The following is a 23,349-nucleotide window of genomic DNA, read 5'->3' on the forward strand; positions in this document are numbered from 1 at the left end:
TGTATATTGCTTTTAGTGTTTTAAGTTGCTATGTCATGTACATAATGTAATGTTAGAGTATATACTGCGCACCGTGTTTGCCATTACTGCAGAAAGAGGGGCTGGGAGTCAGTGCAGACCCATGCGGAATCGGACACTGACGTAATGGCAAGCGTTTGTGCACCAGGATGCTAGTTAGGAGGGGCCAGTGGGAGATAGCAAATATATATAAGGGGGAGTGTTGGCACCACTTCGAGAGTGTGCGGCTATACCGCGTATAGTGCAATGGGAAAGGGTAGCGATGGGAAGCGGAGAGGTGCAGAGTGGATCTGAGGATCCAGAGTATTGGAAATCGGCAGCAGAGACCCAAAGTCGTGTTGTGTAAGAAAGAACTGCAATTGTTTCATCTACTGCGATCATCTCAACCCCCATTACAAAGGACATATAGAAGGCTCAGGGTACACAATTGTGCTCTTCTGGAAAGTTGGGTGACCAACCACCATAATGGCTGCTATTACAGCGAACAGAGTGTTATTTCTACCTTCATTGGTGACATTGCTTGAACACCGCGTTATATACACAGTGACACAGAAACAAGCCTAGGATGGACCCCTCTGGACTCCGGAGGGCCCTTAGACAGTGCCAGATAGTGTCATACAAGACCCACACAGTACCATATTTATGTAGATTCCTGCATAGAATCAGATTGTGCCCGCATAGTAGCAATCAGTGTCCAGAGAGTGTCATACTTTACCCATACAGTGATCACAATGTACCAAAGAGTGCTGAGCCAAACAGTACCCAGTGAATGCCAACTAAGTTGAGTGTCAAGCTTTGTCTACATCGTGCCATATTGCCATATTGTGCCCACAGAGTAAAATAATACTCAATGAGTGTCATACTTTGCCCTGATAAATAGTACATCTTAGTGCTTGTTAATGGGTATATCCAGTTTTTAAAACCCATATTCATATTCCTAGTAGGGAATTCTGAGTAAAAAAAAAAAAAGGGGGTTACTCATCTCTTGGTCAGAGTGGAGAGAGATTACAAAGAGTGTCTCCCGCAGTGGAGGACCCGTTCTATACTGTTTTATACAGATGACCCATTGATATGAATGGGCACTGTGTAATGCTCCATTTCCCCTTTGGTGGCACTGCAGGGAAATTAAAACAGTTGTAATCTGGTTTCCCCACAGATTACAACTGAACTCTGGCGGTCCCAGCAGGGGGACACTTCGTGATCAGTTTATGGTCAATGGACCCTTCTAACAAGCAGGGATTGTCCAAAAGTAGACATCCATTTTAGGGTTTCTTCAGTACCCAAATAGCGATTATGCTCCTCCCAGATGTCAGGACCACTTGGGACTCAAGGGAAAGAGGGAAGGGTATCGAAACACAATAAATCTAACTCCAGGTTACTTAGAAGGGATATAGCGCCAGTGAGTAAAGAAGGATGAGGTCAACCTGGTTTAGTGCCACAATGTCCCAGGGATATACATACAGTATATCAGTACAAAATCTGTTTCCAGGCTTGCAAGACGAGGTATGACTTACGATCGAAAACCTTAACTTTTTGACACATCTATTTCATCAAGACATTTCATCTGGAAAGTTTGAGGATTTCAGCCATCTCGGTTTCATCTCCGTCACTTTCCCATTGTAAATCTTCTCAGGGCTATAATGAGGAGCTCATGTGAAATCTACTTTCTTATTCGGATTTGAGAAGTCTTTGTTCTCACACAAACATCTTCAAAATGTCACGTTTCCATCTCCCAATCTCCGGGCTCAAGATTTTACTCAATTACACAAATCTCTGGGGACGGCTGGGTGGAAATGAAACCTCATCTTGATACAACCTCATCATCTATCTGATCCTGTCATCTGAGTAGGAAAGGTCCGTCCATGATCGTATGTTATGTGTTCAAAAGTGACGGTACAGAGAATATATAATCATCGGAGAAATAATAGATTATAGCAAATTTATGTTCACGTGTTGCCCATGGAAAATCCGACATGTATTTACTAGAGGCAGAAATCAGATGCGGACACTCAGATGTCTGCCGTTAATGTACAGTTTGATGTGCCACGGATCCGCATTCATGCATTGGATCCGGAATGTTAGCAGACTTAACGCAGATTTCGGCATAGATCTATGACAAAATCTGTGTCCAAGTCTGGAGGTGTGAACAGGGCCTGAGAGTGGCTCTTACCTAAATAAAGGTGTAAACAGAATGATTATGGATTCCGCCCCTCAGTGGATGAACTGGCCACAGGAATTCACTTTCGTACCACAAGCTGGAACAGAGCACTACATATCTCCCAACTGTCCCATTTCTTGCAGGTCTGTACCGAAAACAGGACCACAAAGGGGTGGGGCTTATGCAGTTCATGGACAGAATATGAGTGGGCTTAAATTTCCAGCAATTTGGGATTTAAATATTTGAAGTTTTGGCAGCGAAATAGAAAATATTACAGACTTAAGTATTTATTCAATAGGCATATGAAACAGTCCCTCTCCATGTACCCTATTAGGGCATATAGATTTAGTAAAGGGCTCGGGCGATGCCAGATGTCCCCAGCTCGGGACCCTCTATAAGCCAAAATGGAGAACTGCTTTATAAGAAGAGCTACTGCTCTGGTGGAATATTTCTGAATGGCTGCCATGTAATTCTACGTTACAAATGTCTGGCTGGTCGCGGCTCCCCTCAGCAAAACCGCGGGTGCCGGACCGAATCTGAAAGGGGTTGTTTCTGATGAAGAAATGCCTTTAAAAAGGCATATAATAAGTTTAGCTTATCAATTCTACTGAGCCATATCCTACTTTATATCTGTTTATAGGAAAGTGGGGTGACAACCAATATGGCTGCTATTACAACTCCCATCGGACTTGTCAGACAGCATCCCAGACTCGTCAATGACAAATTTTCTGGTTAAGGGCGAGGGGTCGACGCTAATGTTGCACAAGGGCCCTTTACGGTCTATGTCTGCTCCTGATGAAGACAACCCCTTCTCTATAAACAGCGGCCGCTGCAGGGGAAATTTAGTATTATACTGGCTATTCAAAGGAGTGGTCAACCATGTAATACATGGACAAGTTGGGTCTGCCAGAGCAGGAGCTGCTGTTACTTACTGGTTTTCATCACTTTAGTGGGGGACCTACCTCAGATAGAGTGAAGTAAACGCTATAGCAAAGTCTTTGTCTTGGAAAGATGGATGAGAAGCAATTTGGACGCCATGACAGGTCCCACATGGATTGCGACTCCGCTTTACAGAGTTCCTAAACTACAACAAAAGAAACAACAACAATAACTAGATATTGAACGGCCAAAAAAGTTGAAACAAAAAGTTGTTGTAGTACCGCTTACATCCAGTGGGTGACTTAATCTCCTCCCAGTATTTATTTATTATTACTCTTTATGGATCTCAAAGATTTGCAAAAAAATGATGGTTTAGATAAAGGGGAATTTCTGCCATTCATATGTTTATAGTATGTTTGGTGCATGGTAAACAAAATCTACTACCCGGGTTCAATCCCATAAAAGGAAGAACTGGTGGTGACCGGAGGGCAGGGCTGTGTTTACTATATACAAAAAGGCGAATGCTTAGAATTTATAAAAACGCACATTTCTTGTTTCCTTATTAGAGAAGGATAGTCAAGCGACCCTTGATACACTTACAACTACTGGGCGGCACTTAAACGACATAAAGATATTAAAATTCACATGTTTTCACATGTTTAAACGGACGTGACTGCTATTTCAGTTCAAGCTCCATGTTGACAACACCACTAGGGGCACCGTTACGTTGAGACCTTTACTAAACTGGGCGGATTGACCCACAAATTTTACTATTATTCTAGAAAATACACTTCCAATAAAAGGTTAAACTTCCTACCACCATTAAATTGTACGATTATGAGTGGTTTTCTCCTACAGTTACTTATGCACAGTTAGTAAGTACATGTAAGCATCTATGATAAATTCCATTAGATATGGAAATTCTCTTACCTGTATAATTCCAGATTCTTCTTCATAGGGGGCAGTATTGTAGTGAGTAGTGATCGGGTAAAGAAGATGGTAGGCCAACGACTGAATAGGCTTGAAATGGGATGACCTCTTCTCTCTGCCACCAATATGGTCACAGTCCACTTCCCTCCACTCCTGGCATATAATACAAAGTGCATCCCTTAGACAATGGGGCCAGCCTTAGGGTTGCAGAGTGCCCATCACCAGTCACTATTGAAGGGATGCCACTGACCATAATTACCTCGGCCCCTGGAAATTGCACCCCAAATCCCACACTGTGCTGAAGCAATGAAAATAAAGCTATGTTCACTAGTTTATTGGTTGGACGGTGTTACTTTGGTAACTATCTGGCAATGTTATTTGGGTAATGTAGGATTGTATTATTTGGGGATTGATATGGGCATGGACAATGACATTACTGCCAGCTACGAAATGTATTGGAAGTAAATGGATATAGAATATACGGTGCTTTTTATATATTTAGAAAGTGGCCTCCTAATTTTGCTCTGTAAGGGCATATTCCACTCTAGTGCCCCATCTTTGGACAGACTATTAATTACAGCCCAGCTGGAGGGCTGATGCGCCAACTTCTTCCACATTGTTGTGCCAGATGGCTGTGTACAGTAACGATCAGTGCTCTCCAGGGAAGAGTTCAGATGGTCTTGCCCCTATAAAGCACAGACCCAGCTACCAGTAAACCAGCCATAGCTACACAGATTTCTCGGGTGATGGCAAGTGCTGATAATTTACCCATCTACGGTGACAAAATTATTGCGGCTGGTAGCATTTAAAGGGGTATTCCCACCAGTAAGTGATTGCATACTGTATAGCTAGGATAGGCCAAAAAATGGCTTACAAAAAGTGGGGGGGGGGCCGCATATCAAAGATTAGAGTCGGTCCCCATTATGGTGCCAGGATTTGCCACCCACCCAGGACAGAAGTACCTGGTATTTGTTTCCCCTCCACACCAATTACATGAACGGGGGGCCTACTCCCCAATATTTGTGCACATTTGTAGATTAGCCATACGAGGGGGCCCCATGAACCCCAGTCACAGATGCAACCCGACTTACTAATTATAATCATGTTTTAAAATAATTGTTTTAAGTTCTACCACAAGAGGGAATTCTACCAGTGTTCATCCAGGGCTTCCTGGTTCATAAATAAAATGTAAAAAATATAGTGCAGACTGATACAGTCAGAGCAGAATGGTTGCTGATGGAGCTCTCGATAACAATCATCAACTTAAAAAGAAAGGTATTTAAAGAGGACATTTGAGCTCTCCTGACATGTCTGCCTGTCTTACAACTTTGCATTGTGCCGTTGCTCTGTTATTACTCCTGGAAATATATGACACATTGACAACAAGGTGTTACCATTCCCCAAGAGGGTGTGTCCCCACACATCCTGACACTTTCTGCAGGGATTGGACAGTGACAGACTGTTTAGGGACACGCCCCTTTGACATGAGGAATACTAACACCCAGTTGTCAATTTATTCATTAATTTCCAGGAGGAATAACAAAAGGGGCGGTCCTCTTTAAAGAAGAAATGTATTAATAATAGCCAAATCTTTACATCTAGGGCCAACGTAAGAAGTCGTGCAGAGCATCAGGCACAGCTCAGACGCATAACAGTTAAAATCTCCTTTTTCGGTTGGAGTAACAAGGCTTAGTAATGTGCAGGTCTGCGAGAGATAACAACTCAGTTCAGACAGCCAGTGAAAAGGAACACCGAGGACATTTGGAGTTTTCTGCTGATTCAATTACTTCTATGTGCAAGAAGGCAAACAAAAGACTGCAGAATGCAAATGCCAGGAAGTCCACAATTGATGTTGACAGGCCGCGCGGCTCTGAAAGCTGCAAACGTTTCATGATTTACTTCTCTTGCTTAAAAACCCATTGGGTCTGAGCTCCATCCGTTTTCCTGATGGCAAAAAAAAAAGACCTCGTATAAAAGCCACCAGGCTTCCTATAGGAGCCGAGCGCTCGTCCAGGGCTCCGCTAACAAATCTATGCAGCAAAATAAATGTGTAAAAATCCTAATAGCTTTACATTATAATGAAACATAATACAGCTATTAAAAGGAGGTTGTTTTCACCCGCCGCATTATAGCGCAATAGCTCTACCTCCTTAAATAAGCCATTTATCTTCCCACTCCACTCCACGGCTCGTAATACCCCCACACGTACAACAAAGCACTAATTTTGGAAATGCTGTTTATAAGTAATCATGTTGAAATAGTGAAAAGCTTTAGCGTCGTTTGCAAGAAAATACTGAGTCTGCAAGAAACGCGTCGCTACGGCGGCAAAGTCTGATTATTATAACAAGCCATTTAGTATAAATCAGACCGGAATATTCGCCATAGTTGTATACGTTGGCATTTTGCATTCAGTCCTGGCTTTTATTGAGTCGAGAGTAAATGAGGCCCGGAATGATTTTAGTAATGCGAAGGAAGAAACGCCACGCATTTTATGGAAAGTCAAAGAAAGCAACAGATTAAGAAAGAGAAGAAATGTGGAAATGACATGCTTCCCTCAGAATTATCACCGCTTCCTCTCACCCTGCCAGGCCTAGAAATAGAGCGTTTAGCTAAGAAAAGACAAATTCAGACGCAGAGCAGATAAATTATACTATGGCCATATATAAAGCACTGAACAAATGTAATGACGTGCCGAGTACAGGCGACGTGACGCCGCTGGCACCAGATGTGGTTATTAATGAATAAGAGTTAATGGGATAAAATTGTCCGCGGCAAAAGGAGCTGCGAACAGGTGAAGAATAAAATCTGTAGGAGCAGATGAGGGACAGCGAGTATTGATTCCCAATATTGTATTTGAGAATTCTGAGTAAATTGGGGGGTTGGGGTTGCCTATTCAGGACCTTCATCTTAACCAAGCAGAAAGTGGCTACAAAGAGAGTCTCTCACTCTGGAGGTCCTGATATGTCCAGGCAATTGACTTCAATGGGCATAGTGTAATGCTTTGTTTTGCCTGTGGTGGTGCTGTAGGAAATATAACACCTGCAACCAATTCCCCCACAGATTACAGATGAACACCCAGTGATCAGTTTATATTCAGGACCCTTTTAACAAACAGGGATTGTTGAAAGGAGACAACCCCTTTAAACATGTAAAATATGAAGCCTTCAGATAATTGCGTGGAGACTGAAGATCTTCTAACAGTGGACCTATAGTTATTCATAACCTGGAAGTGGAACAAGACAGAGGAACATATACCAGAAAAAAATAATTCAGTAATGCAGACTATTCACCAAGGTTACGACACCAAGAGCTAGGAACTTTCCTTATTGTAAGAACACTGAAGATCTATCAGCAAGAACCACCGCTGAGCATCCTATCCTCCAAGATGCCCTCTAGATCTAGGTCTGGTATATCTGGCTAGTCAAGTCCCAACACTATTGGTCTCACCAATGCCAATCTACTCATCAGGATCAGCCAATTCCACTCATTCTACCTGCACGGTTACAAACCCCTCAATCATTTAGGTGGCTTCAGGTCTTGTATTGATGTTCTTCTCGAGGGATGACCAGGTAAGGACGCACATTCCTTCCTCTGTATCTTCCAGTTTTTCTTTGCTGTTGGCATCTCTCAAATCCCACCATAATGGGCGATCAACAACATCCCTGAAACCTCCACTACTACAGCAATAAGTTATTTTGAAAAGAGCAGGAAAACTTGAGAACACTCCTAGATCGTATAGAGGACACCAAAAACAAGCTCCTTAATCTGCCCACTTTGATGGTATGTCTTTTTTTTGGCAAGGGAAAATTGGTTACAGTTCTTCCTTCTCTTCTACCCCGGCCACCTGCTTGGTTGGCGCATGAAGCAGATGCCCCACTGCTATGCCCTCTGTATTCATAATGTGGGTGGTCGGCTGCTACCACTACACTTTACACATGCATTCCTGTACACATGCCAAGCTGTGCCCTCTGCAGACAAAACTACAGGAACCAGATAAGGCTAGGCAGGTTTATAAACTACCTTGCCCACAAAATCATGATTTTAAAAGGTCACCTACATCTTTTACATAGTCATCGATCAGTGACTCACACACTGTATATCTTTCTTTCAGGAAACAGTAGCTTGCAATGAAAAACACGGCAGCACTGTATACCAACAGTGTGCTGTATATGCCAGCAGTGGGTACAGCTGAATAGTCAAAATGATTCATGGAAACGCTTGAAGCTGCTGACAGAATAAAATGGAACTTTGGTAAGAGAAGCCAACTTGGCGCCCGTAATACGCTTATCCCACACATCTATATTACTTTCATGTCACAAACCAGACGCAACACAACACTTTGCCAGGTACGTATCAAGTGTTGCTAATGGCCAGTATGCTATTAGGTTAATTAAGATTTAGTTTCATGCTGAGCCTCTTTGTACTGGCAACTGATGTGGAGACAAGGAAATGAGAGGAACCCGTGAGTGCACAAAAATATTATCCTCCTGACTACAGAATCCTGCCGGGGAAAAACATCTAATAGAGAATCTATATAAAGACGACTATATACGAACAATGGTATGGGCAATGCCAACCAATCTGGCGGCAAAACAGAAGATCAGATCTGATTGGATGCTTTGGGAAATACCATCGATCTTACCCGCACTACTTACACCTACAATTGTATTTTAGGACATATCATGTAAGATCTGATAAGTCCTTTCCTAAGGGAAAGGAAGCCACAAGGAATTTAATTTCCCTGGCACTGCCCTCCACTGCTTAGTCCAATAATAGAGCCAATCCAATAAAAGAAGGGTATGAGGAAATTCAACTGTACGTTTAAGGTCAACCTTCACTTCAACCTGAACCACTTTTCAGCGATGTACAAGAAGGAATAAGGACGCCATGGCAACATTAAAACATGATATCCCCAACATAGTTGATCATCCACCCATATCCACCTCACCCCTACCTCCTACATTGGCAGTGCTCTGCAGTGGGCAGTGTTGGACAATGCCTCAATTGTTGCAGGTCCAGCACCGTTTCTGAAATCAGCTCTCAGAAAGTATTGGTGTTGCCCCCCCTCCATCCTCTCTCATTGCTCCATAGCATGGACCGGTGGGCATGTCCAGAGGTGTAGCTAGGCTCGGGCCAAGCAGGGCGGCTTGTTGGCACCCCATCATCTCAGGCACCTGTCACTTTCCTAGTTATGCCAAAGGGCATGCTACTTAGGGTCTTTTACTTTGGTCTATTTTTCTGCCATGTCATACAATCATGTTTAGTCACCTAAGCAAACAAAACCATAAACTGTGACTGTATTTAAAGAATGTCGTTTTACGTGAGGTCCTACCACGATACGAGTTTTATCACTGTGTGAAATCCAGCTCGTGTGAGTTTCAGTGACACATTAACTAGAGCAGAAGGTTGTTTTTTTTACCATACATTTGATAGCACAAGCATATAATACAACCCATAACAGAGAGTGAAATACACAGGAGGCCTCTCGTTATTGGTGGGAATTGGTCTATACCAGAAATGATCAGGAACTGGAGTAGATGAACCTCATGCCCTGGTATGCTCTGTAAGCCGCTGATTCCATGTTATATCCATATTTCATGGAGAATGAGAAGCTTTTCAGTAGGAGAAAGTGAATATAGGTTGGAGCTTTTACGATAAAGAGGAGAGAACCAAGAGGACCACATGGTGAAAAATAAGACCCCAGGCTTGGTGCTGGTGTGTGCACTTGGGACGTTCTCCTTGGTGGGGCTTGGCCTTGCTGGGGGGGGGGGTGGTTTTGTATTATTGCTACTAATTCAGTATCTCCGTGAGAGTGGGAGGAGAGGAGGACAAGATGTAGGGACTTGACATAGGACAAAAGATAGAAGAGACTCAAAAAATGGTGAAGCAGCAGAGTTTTTTTGGATTGGATTCTCTCTCTAGGAAAAGACTCCATGGCATGGTGGGCCTCCTCCATGGTAGCCATAGCTACCAACATATGAATCCCAAATCACGGGACATTTTTATATGCAAATTTGCACAAGTGAAAGGTCTCTTTGTGGTCCCGTTCACTGGACAGTCCCATTTTGGGACTGTTGAGAGACATGATAGTAGATCACTATTGACTATAATCATCGAGTTACTGGTGTAGCTCGTGCCAGATCTCTATCAGGAAATTAAGTTGATGAGCATCTTTGCAGAACTGTAAGGCCAATGACTTGTGTGGTGTAATGCCTGGAGGAAGATGCTCAACTCCAGTGACACAAAGTGAGTTTTGCATGATTTGTGTCACACTACTTTTTCCCTACAAATCAATGTAAAGATGCAAAAAAGTTGCAGTCAAGAGTAACCTTTGGCAGCAGTCACATCTCAGTTGTATTTAGTTGAACAGAAGACTCAATGTAATCCTATGCACTGCAATTTACTAATGCACACCCTAACATTCAATCCCCAAAATGCTGTTCTCGGGATCACAACTGTATGGGGGCGCTTTTGCTTTACATCCACGCTCTATAGAACTGATTAGCCATGTCTCCTCTGTATGGATGGAACAGGTCCATAGATACTCCTATAGGTGTCCAGTGCATATACAGAAGTGTATGTAAAGCAATAAGGCCTCCCTGCAGCCATGACTCCCAAGGACCGCAGTTAGGGACCGAAATGTAATGGGGTCATATATTAGTTGATCGTATCTTAAGAGTTTATACCTGTATTTGAACATCATTGTAGAATATATAGAATTCAACTACATTCGAGTCACTTTGTAAATACATTACGTTACTTATTTTGTACTGAGTTACTTCCTGTATTCCAGAGCTGCATTCACAATTCTGCACGCTTCAGAGATTAGATCTCCCAGCATTCCCTGTTGGCTCAATGTTGTACAGAATGGACTAGAGATTTGCTTTCTGGGAAGTGTTATCTTTACACCAGGCTCTGTACGGTCATCTGTCTTCCGTTACATTATAGGAGCTCAGCTAAACTATTAGGGGAGTGTCGGTCAACAAACTTGTCGACCGTTTCTAATGACAACCAGCAGAAATGTAAATGCAGCTCCAATATAGTCTGTAATTTAGTAATAAAAGTTACTCCACTTTTTATGTGAATTATATCTATACATAAATTGAAAAACAGTGTACAATGAAGAACATTCACCAGAACGTGTCTTTGGGCATTTATGGATATGGGAATGATTTTATCCCAAGCATTGTTATTTTGTCAAACCATCGTAGTTAAAAGAGGTTCTGCACCTTTATCTGCTTCGCACATTGCTGAAGGTAGACTACCTCGTGCAGCATCCAGATATATGCAGCTGCACAGAAGAAAATAATGGGGAAGTAAAACAATTCTATGTTCTGTCTGCAGGTGCTGCATCTGGATGTTGCTATCAGAGAGCAGGCAGTTTACTTTCAGGTGAAGGTAGAGATCGCCTTTAAAGAAATAATCCTGGCAAAACATATACACAGTGTCATGCCTAGTGCTAAGTCTGAAGGTGCGGGGCATGATAGAGATTCTCTCTAGTGTTCTTGTGTCATGCCCCACCCCTATAGGCCCTGCACCAGGCATAATACTGTGCATCAGTTTTGCCTAAAGTGTTCCTTGAACTTTAGTATAAAAATGTACCTGGTCTATACAGCGGCAGCCATTTGTATGCTACACTTTGCGAGTAACTGCATTGAACTGTGAGGTACTTGGCAGCTTAGAACTTTGATATCGCTAAATTAAGGCGTTTTACACAGGCAGATATTGAACCCTTTTTTCCACCTGTTAAGTGTTAATTGACATTACAGCTCGTCGATCGTTCGATCCCATACATAAAAGATCCGATCAGTCGATTAACAAATGTATGCTCATTCGTCGACTGATCGCTGCCATATTTACACAGGGCAAAGATCGGGAACGAGTTTTTGTCCGATCATTGGCCCACGTAAAAGGGCCTTTAAAAACTCAACTTAAAAAAAAACACCTTCTTAGTCAGAAACACCAGTAAGAACCAGCCAGAAATTTAATTTTAATCGATTTTATTATTTTGTAAATGTGAATTTTACAAAGCATCTTACAATGAATGGTCATGTTTGATGAAGCAGTTTTTTTTTTTAAAATCTCTCGTCCTTGATATGAAAACCATTATGACCACTTTTTTTCGTTTTCTTTTTTGGAAATGTTGGACTTTTTCCCCTCATTTTGATATATTAGGAAAACCATGGTTACAAAATAACAGTCTTAACTATACATAGTAACAGCACATACGTACCAGTGGATGGAACACAAACATAAAAAAAAAAAAAGAAATCCAGACTGGATAATAATAACTCAGCAGTGGTTCTCTGAAGTCCTTGACAGCACAGACAAAAAAAATCGTCATAGCCTAACAGTCATGAAATACAGTACTAGGCCGAACCTAAACAAACGCTAAAAAAAACACAATGTACTCTGTCTTTCCTCCCTAAACATCATGTCTCGGGGATTAATGTTTTATTTGAATCTGATGCCATCCAAGTGTTGAAGTCAAAATATTTAGACGTCTTTGCGCCATTATTCGCTAAAAATAGTGTAGTGTTAACGTTTAATCGCCCATCGTGTGCAAAACGCTTTGAATTTAACAGATTTATTAAAACGGGAACCAAGAGATCTTCCATCTGTGGCCCTCTAGGCATGCTGGGAGTTGCAGTTTCCCAACAAAGCTGGAGGGCCACAGGTTAAAGCCCATGTAGGTTTTAGGCAACGGACATTGAGATCAGTTAGCTCGAAGGAGTCAAATGATGTCCAAATTAGGGTATTTCCTCATCTGTCCAGTTATTTAAAATTCTGTTTAGCCATTTCTTCAGGGGGTTGTCTCCTATAGACAGCCCGTTTTTAAGTTGAAGACGGCCATACATTTGGACAGGCCAGGTCTGCTAGAGTGAGAACCGTTTTTTGTTAACAGCTTTTCACCCCGGGTAAAAGAAGGGTATCCTACCTGGGACCCTCCTTTATAACGTCCAAACACTCTAATAGGACATATGGAAAGAGGTTGTCTTCATGAGACAGGAGTTGTTTTTTTTAGTAAAGTTGGGTGTCGATCAATATGGCCGCCATTCAGGGTGCGATCACCCTATGTATGCAGTAATCCTAGGCAGATTTGCTATTTAGGATTTGGGAAAAGCGTTGTGACAACCCATGGTCGGAGCTGTAATAGCCACCATATTGGTACAGGCTCAATAAAATGTTTTAATCATTTGACAGTAGGGGGCGCTCAACGGCTTATATTTACAAGTGATTAGGTTTAGGGGAAGGTTAAATTAAGGGGATATTCCCCCCATTATACGGCTAATATTATTTGGCCTGTACATGTCCTTCCGAGCTACATCTTAGGTCTATATTTTCAAGCCAAAACTATTTATTTGGTAACTCAGGGTACACTACGACCCCAGTGGAAAAAATAGAGTTGTCTATAGCAACCAATCAGATTCTATCTTGTAGTGCAGGTGAGAAAAAGAAAGCAGCGACATGATTGGTTGCTGTGGGCAACAGCTCAATTAGTAAATGCTGTAGTGTGGTACAAGCAAACCAATAAATGATAATGAATTATTATTCAAATAGTTACCAAGAGACTGAGAAGGTCACTCACCCTAAAAACACATCACCCTATTAAAGATATAGTGGGAGTGAGGAATTAAAAACCAGACCTAGGGGAAACTGCAGCAGTTGCCCATAGCAACCAATAGGGTTGCTGCGTTCATTAATCAATGTGCTTTAGAAAAAGGAAACCAGTAATCTCATTGTTACCGTGTGGCCTTGTTGCCAATAGCAACCAATCAAAAGTCTGGCCACCTTTATGCAGGCAAGTTTTGGTCTCATCCGCAGTTATAAAACTATGACTCCCATCATGCTATCACTGCCACAGGCTGGCAGGCTATGGTAGGAGTGGTTGTATCACAGCCTATATGTCAGCCTACCAAGCAACATCTCATGCCGAATCAATACCCCTTGTTCTTGATAAACTGTTAAAAGGCGTCAGCATATAAAATGGCAGCAGTCATCCAGTTGTAAACCGTAATATTTCTAAGCAATGATTAACACGAGCCGTGCGGCCATTATATTGTACAGTTTTATTACCTTATTGATCTGATGCTTGACACATTAGCTAAAAAAATAAACCCTCAATAGGAGAGAAGGGCTGTCTCATGAAGATCACCCCTGTCCATATGTCCTATTAGGGCATATGGACGTCATGGAGGGGCCATAGAGAATGCGCTGTCCGGTATACATCCATGTATTACATGCACAACCTTCATCTGAATAGCCGCCATGCAGTACAACACCACCCTTGCTGGCCGCAGCTTAAAAGGGGTTGTCCGGGATTTAACGACTTTGTTTTAATGCTTGTAATTCATAAATGTAAATATATTTGTAATATACTTACATTTTTCCAAAGTGGCCCCGTTTCCAGATCCTGCCGTGGGGAACTTGACAGGTGACGTCACTCTCTACTCTGGCTCTGCCGCTTTGTTGATCTTGAATTCTTTTCCGGGTATACGACACTTCACTTGTGACGTGGAGTATATCAGCTTGTTCTGTTGTAACGCGCATGCGCAGTCCCTGCTGTTATCTCGAGAACAACAGGGACCGCAAGAACAGAAGTAAAAAGCGCATGCGCGTTACGGGCTCTGAAGCAGAACAGGCCATACACGGCACGTCAAAAGTGACGTGTCGTATACCCGGCAAAGAATTCAATATCAACAAAGCGCCCAGAGCCAGTGCAGAGAGTGACGTCACCCGTCAAGTACCCCACGGCAGGATCTGGAAATGGGGCCACTTTGGAAAACCTAAGTATATTACAAATGTATTTACATTTATAAATTGCAAGCATTATCTCGGACAACCCCTTTAAATCAGATGTTTGCCGAGGGTGCCAGAGCCGGGAGCCTCGATCGCCACCGTGGCTTCATAGCGAAAGGGCTCGTCTTTAACAGGGCCATGACTAGCATGACGGATCAGTTTTCAAATGAATCCGAACAATCCTGACCAGAGGTTTAACTTAAAGCTCCTGGGCCCTCATGCAAAATCTGTAACAAGTCCCCCACCTACCATGTACCATTTATAATACCGGTGTCTTCTTTTGTGGCCTTCGGCCCCCCTCAAGCACCAGGGTCCAGGTGCGGTTGCAATCTCTGTACCCCTTTGGCTATGCCCCTGATCCCGGTAGACTTTGGCCAAATTGAAAAATACATTGCAAAATTATGTCTTCCTGGCCATGACCAACGAAAAAAAAACAACTGACAAGGTGGTCAGTCAATGGGGGGGGGAAGAGATAAAAAGCACAATGTGCTCATAAACATCACTTACATTTAGGGTGTCGTATTTTCTATTATACTTAGTCGAAGACCGAAAACTTGCCTGACATACATGAGCCCCATGGTTTTTAAAGGTTGCATACAATTCAATAAAACTGATCAATACAAGTTACTCTATTTTGTCTAGAATTTTTCGTGTTTTTCTTGCATTAATCCACTTTAAAAAAAATGGGATAGTCTTTTGGTCACCGTCTAACATTCTTCACAGACAGTGACCCCTATAGTTTAGAAGGAGAATTACTCTCCGATAAAGAAAACATATAAACTGCGTATTAACAAACTGTTCTGTGATCAAAGCATTCATTTCAGAAATCGGAATAAAATGTCACTTGTGAGAAGTAGCCATACCCGGTCTTGGCACACTGTATTTTGCCTTCTGTAAAGTACAATGGGATCATTGATCCCTTCTGGAGAGAAAGCAATAATAACAATAAAAAAAAAAAGAATAAAACAAGTTTTCCCTGCCTGATCTACAGGATTTAAAATATATAAATTTTGAAAACCATTCATGGCATGAACATCATTTTTTTCAAATACAAAGTAACTGCTGGACAATGAAACACGTTGAAGTGAGACTGGAGGTCACTGTGCCCTTTAATAATGCAGTGTAACCATAAAACAAAAAATAAAGTACAGTGTCATTACATGTGTGTGGAATTCAGAGGAAGAAGACACAGCAAGAATTTCAGGTTCTGCTTCATCCATCAATGTTCGACATTAAAAGGGGAATGAGACCTATTATATAGAGTTCCCCTTTAAAGGGGTTTTCAACCTTCAGATTAGTTTTGGCTTGCACAGACCCTCCTTAAAAAAAAACAAAAAACTTTCAAGGGACTATGTTACCAAAAGCAGGCCCGTTTAAATTAGGTTATCTGTGCCACATATGCTTATGAAGCCCATCCCCTGTGAACCCTCTCAGCCAATCATTAAGGCCAAGGTGGTACTCGCGTAGACTCATTGGATGCATGATGTTTCTAATGAGTCTAAGGGGAGGAAGAGGAAGCCTTCTTAGTGCTTCTGACAAGCAGGCCTCACCGAAGGGTAGATAGCTCCATAAACATTCGTGGTGCAGTTTATTTCAACTCCCTGACCCTTCCTTAGATCAGTACTGCCATAATTTAAAGGGGTCTGTCTTTTGATAGGTTCCCTAGATTAATATTGTTTGGCTATTTTTTTACAGCACCAATGCGATACAACTAAACTATATCTGCTCCAGAGAATTCATATGTCAGGCCAATACAAATCCACAGTTCTAAGGAAATACCAGCTGCATACATAGTAAAAGTTGCAGGAGGCCGCCATGTACAAGTTAAAGTTATCTGAAGGCAACCAACCCCTTTAAGATCCTAAATCTTTATAAGACCTAGGAACAAAAGGTGCTTTATATCATGCAAATACTTTTAATATTGCTAACAAATAAACCCAAAGTAAAACATGCATTGCAATGATAATAAACGTCATTTTAGGCAGACCTTTCTTTGAACACTAGACAGCCCACATCCGGCTATTCGAACAAACTGTTGTAAACAGGAGGGATTTAATACAGTTTATTTAATCCCATTAGGAAGAATTATTTGACCTTCCACCCACAGACATAGAGGAACTCATTTTTTTATTTTTCACATATTTTTAGCAAAAAGAATCCTCTAAGGCACTCAGGAAAGCCTGTACAATCACAATTCTTTGTACATTCGATAACCACTTTTTGTGAAATCTCATCCACTCCGCTTTTCCAATCATTATTAACCCTTGACACACAGAAAACGTTAGTGCAAATTTCTTACGCACGCCGTAGGACGTCCGCAAGTCCTATACCATTCACATTTTTTTTTTTTACATTTTGTTATCCTACATATTCTGCTTTCCTAAAACTAAAAATATATACAGGAAGAAATGAGCTAAATAAAAAAAATATATATACTCTTTTTCTCTCCCATTGTGCAAGGTGCCTGTCAATACCCAATATAAGGTTCTCCTCTCTCTACCTTTTCAGAGTCTGTGCAATAAGTGAACTTTATTCTACATTAGCCCCTAAGGGCCTGAACACTTCTTTATTGTAATAATGAAATCGGGGGTTGAAAGAACATACATAAAACTCAGGTGTTTTACATTCAAGGCCATTCCGTAGAATTCCCATTAATTCACGGATCACGCTCAGTCTGAACACACACGCGTTTCACTCCCAATATAATAAGTGCTTTCTTATTCTTTAGATACTACAGATTAATACCGCTTTGGTTTAACCTTTTTGATCTTTAAAATATACTAATACCTGCACTGCAGATACCACTGCCAAGGTACACCGTGCAAGAAGGTACCTTGTTTCTCATTTTCCCATATACGTATATTAAGATCTGGTTATTTGTGCCTACAATAATCTTAACACTATGCTGCTAGAAGTACCTGTAATAATTGGAAATAACGAGAGAGAGACTCTTATTGGTTTCAGCTTAAAGAACATAACGCGTCTCTCTTTATAACGCCACAGGAGGCGCTTTCTTTCATGACATCTGGTCTGTCTTGGATACATGAAACATTTTGGTCCTTTCTAATTTGTGCACATTTTGTAACAGGGTAGGAAAGATCTTTATAGATAAATATAACAGATCACGGAGTCAAGAAACAGACATCCACAATTTAAGGCTTTATTCACAAGGGTCTATTATGATTTCTTGTGTGAGACGTATATTTAGGGTCAAAAATGGTATCGGAAAACCAGACGTATTTGTCCCTAATTATACATGTAGCTCAGGGTGCCGGATGTAAACCCATGTAAATAAGGCCCAAGACTGTTTGTTGAGTCCTAATCATCTGAAAAGTGTAGGGTTATGGGTCTAGCAAACTTCAGGAACACCATGCAAATACTTTAACAATAACAGTCATCCTGTCTTCTCTTAACTAAGAAAAATAAAAATGCATGTTAGAAATGGACTGGTACAAGTGCTATTATAATACAATAAAATATCTCCAAACCCAGTCCCATATAGTCACCATCATCACTCAATAACCAGTAGGACCCAATGGGCCCTACGCAGTTTGTTAGTGGTGTCAACAAACCATTCTGGTATCATAAATGATGTCATAAGTGCTATCTTGTAAATGTTAACAACATGGTTGACTATGCAAACGTGTCCCTAAGTCTTAAAGTCCTACAAACCCTCATCTCCAATGAATGACATTTGTGTTATGGTCCCTTTCAAAAAACGTCTGTCTCACCTTGAATATGACTAAGAAACCAGATCAGATCAATACGTGAACTTCCCAAAAAATTGTCTTTCCACCTCATCAGCTAGAAGATCCTTAGAGGAATGCATCATCATCATCTCAAGCAAAAACACCCCATTATGTGAGGATCCCGTCATTCTTCTATAATAGTGTTCTAGGGGCAAGAAGCCATACAGACACTATACTTTAAGGATATTTCTATTAAAGTTTTTTTCCGGCAATAAAGTGCTTTACAGTCATTTGCATCTAACTGAAAACAAACCAATACATGTTGCCGAGAGGAAAGCTTGATGGTGTGACCTGATACTACCTCATCTGAAGGGCCCCCATAGGATTCTGGAAAATGCATGCATCAAAAGCAGACTCCATTAATTTGTCGAGGTTTGGGAGGTATCCAAAGGCAGAAAGGAAGGGGGGGTTTTTCTAAAATATACATTAAGACTGATATCAAATCAATAAACTGCTTTTACATGGCAAATTAATGTACTCTTAATCCATTTTGAGGATATCGGGATTTCCCGGCGCGGTGTTAGCAAGGTACAAATGTTAGAACCACTGTAGATTGACACTCTAGGGTAAGATGTAAGATTACCCTATGCAAGACAGAGTAACAAAAAAGGCCATATGTACTAACAGGGTGCAAAGATTAATGATGTAGAATAGTCCAGATCTACCTCTAGTGTAGTCTAATAGACACATTGTTGGGAATCACGGCATGTAAGTCTTATTAAAAATGACCCCAAATTTGATAATACTATCGATATATTACTCAGGATCATTCAAAGGGTTAAATTAAGTAATCGCTAAGCCTGAATTCCTCCAATGCCAAAACCATTGAACCTGTAAGTTCAGGTTATAGTTGATAAATCCAAACCAGCAAGTCCAACGTTCTAAAGAAGTCAACCTAGTGTCGCGCCCTACAACAGTCAAGCCAAGACTTAACTAGAAGTCCAAGGTTATGGGCCTAGAACAATCAAACCACAGTGGGATTCTAGAACCTTCAGCCAAGCCACTAAAACATTGGAACCACCAAATCTGGGGAAACCAAGAATCAAGCCTACAAGACTAGTGGAACCTTTAAGATAAGACCTAGAATTCTCAAACCACTGATGAGCCAAATAATCCAATTGTGCCCTTGGTCTTCTTTCACAGTTATCTTTCCATTTACTACTTTATATTCCAAATATCCTAAGCAGCTTTTTTTCAAAAGAACATTCGAGCCACGTATTAGATATTTTAGTCCTGTGGAAAAAAAAAACATTTAACATTAAAGTTAAAAGTTCTATTACAATATTTCCGAAAAGGCAAATCCAGACCGTCTGTGGCCTATCCTGGTTCTTGAGCAATAGCACCAGCCCAATGCAAGACAAACCACAATTGGTATTTTATCTGGTTTATGACAGCCGTCAGATCTTTATGGTTACTATGGTAACACGTAAGGCCAAAGTTGGGTGGCATCACATGGATTTCAGCCCTATTTTTTGGCTGTCTACCTAGCTTAAAAACAGATTTCAATCCACTGGGACGTGAACATGGCCTGCTGATGCTAGCAATCTATTAAAAGTGCATATTTTATAGAAAAGTTTTCCGGCAATAATTCTCAAACCGCTATGCAATTGATGCATGGATCATCTGCTCCTTCTATGTGCCGGTAACATGGTGTTCTCCTATTTGCTGTAATTGCCCTCCTGACATTGTGATAACCCTCTTATATGCTGCCCTGTTTTCACGAACACCAGTACATTAGTTGTGTCACTGCCTCCTGCAAGATCAACAAACTCTTCTTCTTCTGCTGCTGTCATCACTCCCATCATCTGCCATTTTCTTAGATAGTCTATCCTTGCCCTCTTTAGGGCAGTACTCCGGTTTCATTTAGCCCTGTCCTCCCTAAACAATCATAGGAATGACTGGTCGCTGCCTCTCACAAGATCAACTCACTCATCTCCTGCTGTTTTCATCATTCCCATAATCTGGCCTGGATATATTCTTCTATCCTTCCCCACTTCATGATACCTGCCTTGTCCTCACTTTAGTAAATAATGGGAATGACAGGTCACTGCCTCCCACAAAATGAACACATTCTTCACCTGCTGCCAACATTGTTTACATCATCCAATTGGCTACTGAAGTAAAATGCACCATAAAACAAGCCATATTACATCACCAGTTGTCATAACCACATTAGTCTTAATGCAAAAGAAAAAGTAAACTGAGAAATTAGAAAAACCCAATAATCTCCGTTATGGCACCTAGACTTCTTTTGTAGATTCCAATTCCCATTAGGTCCTCTACCTTGAATGACTGATGTAAGTGACGGTGACATCTGTTTTACCCACGAACAGATGAATGGCGCGGATTATATATATATTTTTTTTACGTGCGTTTGAATGATAGATCGTTCAACCTGGTTGGAAGAGGAAAAAACTAATGTATGCATTCATTTTGTTTAAGTTCTGTTATTTTTAAAAAGGAGCCCGTTTTGTTTTCTTATCTAAGGAGGCCACATTTGACCCGATAATTTACAGTATAACGAATGCGATAATTTTTTCCTTCATATTTTTTTTTTTTGTTTTTTTTTTCGTTTTTGTTTTTTAATACAAGCAGAATAAAAATCACATTTTAGTCAGGCAAAAGTAGCAGTTCTGAGGGTAAGTGGCTGATCACATTTGTTTTGTATTAGTAATTCATGCAAGCAGTGCTAATATTACACATCCCTTATAGGTCACTGTCTGGACACTCAGTCGTCTTCTCTCTTCCATTTTATAAAGTCCCACTGTAAGCAGTTTCTGGTCTTCTCGCCGGGGTTTCCGGTCTGCTAGTAGAGCCGGTGGTTTGTTCAAACGGTGGCGGTGGTGTGCTCTGGTTATCTGATGCCAATGGATCGGTGCCACCTACCTCCTGGATGACGGAGCCGACTGCCCCCTCTGCTTCCTGGGTCTGTTCGAACGGAGGGCTGGAGTTGTTGGTGAGGTCAATGTTTGCGGTGTTAGTTCTCAAAGATACTATGGTGCCAGAATCGCTTCTCCGCTCTGAATAGATTCTTTGCTCAAACGCCTGGGCTGAATTTGGCTGGAAATCAGACTCTAGTGGGACCCCAGCTGCGGTGGCACCCATGACAGAGCGATACATCTCCACGCCCTCTGGCAACATAGATTTTATTTTTGGGAGCCAACGCTTGCGCACTCTGCGGGCGTTGGTGCACATATCAGCGGCTATGACATTCATCTCACTCTCCTTAAAGTTTGGTGCAAAATTCTGACAATATACTAGAGAAACAATACAAAAAAATAAAATAGAGCGTTACAATAGTAAAAAAAAAAAAAAGACAGTAAAACAAAAAAAAAAAAAAAAGGACAAGAAATTAGGAGATCACAAGAATCGGAATCCCTATTAGGGGTAGAAGTTTTAAGGGTGGCCAGGGCAGCCCACAGTCCAAGGATGAGGTCTGCAGAATTGTGCGCTTTTCCCACCTCCTTAAATCCCACTTTGTGCCATCTGGGTTGATTTTAAAGTGAACCAGTGATTTGGCACCTTTCTCCTTGGCACTCCGATACTTCCATTGTCATGCACTGCCCAAACGCCATGAATAAAATATATGCCCCCTGCATTGAGAGGAGTTTAAATCCATGTAAAAGGCTGCGCCATTAACGTTAGGATGTTTTATATCTAAAAGTACAGTACAACATTATCACATCACGTCAGCTTTTCACCTGCAGCAATAAGCAAACTGCGTGTCACTTTTATAGACTTCCAAGAGGTCGGTTCAGGACACCTGTGCAAAAACTAGTAATCTTAAGTGGCTAAGCAAAAAAAATAAAAAATCTACTATACACACAAACACCTAAAGATGACTATACAAAATAAGGGCAGATTCACACGAACGTTGCGTTTTTGCGCGCGCAAACAACGCGGCGTTTTGCACGCGCAAAAAACATTTGACAGCTGAGTGTGTCATCCGTGTATGATGCGCGGCTGCGTGATTTTCGCGCAGCCGCCATCATAGAGATGAGGCTAGTCGACGGCCGTCACTGTCCAAGGTGCTGAAAGAGCTAACTGATCGGCAGTAACTCTTTCAGCACCCTCGACAGTGAATGCCGAACACAATATCGAGAAACCTGTTCAAAAAAAAGAAAAAGTTCGTACTTACCGAGAACTTCCCGGCCGTGTCCTTGGTGACGCGTCCTTGGTGACGCGCCTCTCTTGACATCGGGCCCCACCTCCCTGGATGACGCGGCAGTCCATGTGACCGCTGCAGCCTGTGCTTGGCCTGTGATTGGCTGGAGCTGTCACTTGGACTGAAATGTCATCCCGGGAGGTCAGACTGGAGGAAGAAGCCGGGAGTTATCGGTAAGTCAGAACTTCGTTTTTTTTTACAGGTTCATGTTTTTTGGGATCGGTAGTCACTGTCCATGGTGCTGAAACAGTTTAACTCTTTCAGCACCCTGGACAGTGACTATCTCCTGACGTCGCGTACCGGACATTTTTTTGCCGGGTTCGGCCAAAACGAGTTCGGCCGAACCCGGTGAAGTTCGGTTCGCTTGTCCGGGTTCGCTCATCTCAAAGACACTCCGTTTGGATGTTCGGAAACAGAAAAGCACGTGGTGCTTTTCTGTTTACATTCATCCTTTTGACAGCTGGTGCGCTGTTTGTCGGTTCGCATGGAAGTGCTTCCGTGCAACCTGCGTGGTTTTCACGCACCCATTGACTTCAATGGGTGCGTGATGCGCGAAATACGCAGAGTTATTGAACCTGTCGCGTTTTGTACGCAGCGAACAAACGCTGCGCAAAAAGCACGGACTGTCTGTACTGCCCCATAGACTTGTA

The 23,349-nt window shown here is 41.8% G+C and overlaps 1 protein-coding gene across 9 annotated transcripts in view; it reads right to left on the reverse strand.

The window, feature by feature from the left end:
• Positions 1-15,860: 15,860 nt before the first annotated feature.
• Positions 15,861-23,349, reverse strand: part of NACC2 (NACC family member 2) — a 111,881-nt gene continuing 104,392 nt past the window's right edge. For all 9 annotated transcript variants that reach the window (XM_075835163.1, XM_075835158.1, XM_075835161.1 and 6 more), the window contains one exon: positions 15,861-21,791. In XM_075835163.1, the coding sequence (XP_075691278.1) occupies positions 21,286-21,791 (506 nt within the window). In that variant the 3' untranslated portion in view covers positions 15,861-21,285. The remainder of the gene's footprint in view (positions 21,792-23,349) is intronic.

The sequence above is a fragment of the Rhinoderma darwinii genome, chromosome 8 (assembly GCF_050947455.1).
Source record: "Rhinoderma darwinii isolate aRhiDar2 chromosome 8, aRhiDar2.hap1, whole genome shotgun sequence".
Taxonomy (NCBI): domain Eukaryota; kingdom Metazoa; phylum Chordata; class Amphibia; order Anura; family Rhinodermatidae; genus Rhinoderma; species Rhinoderma darwinii.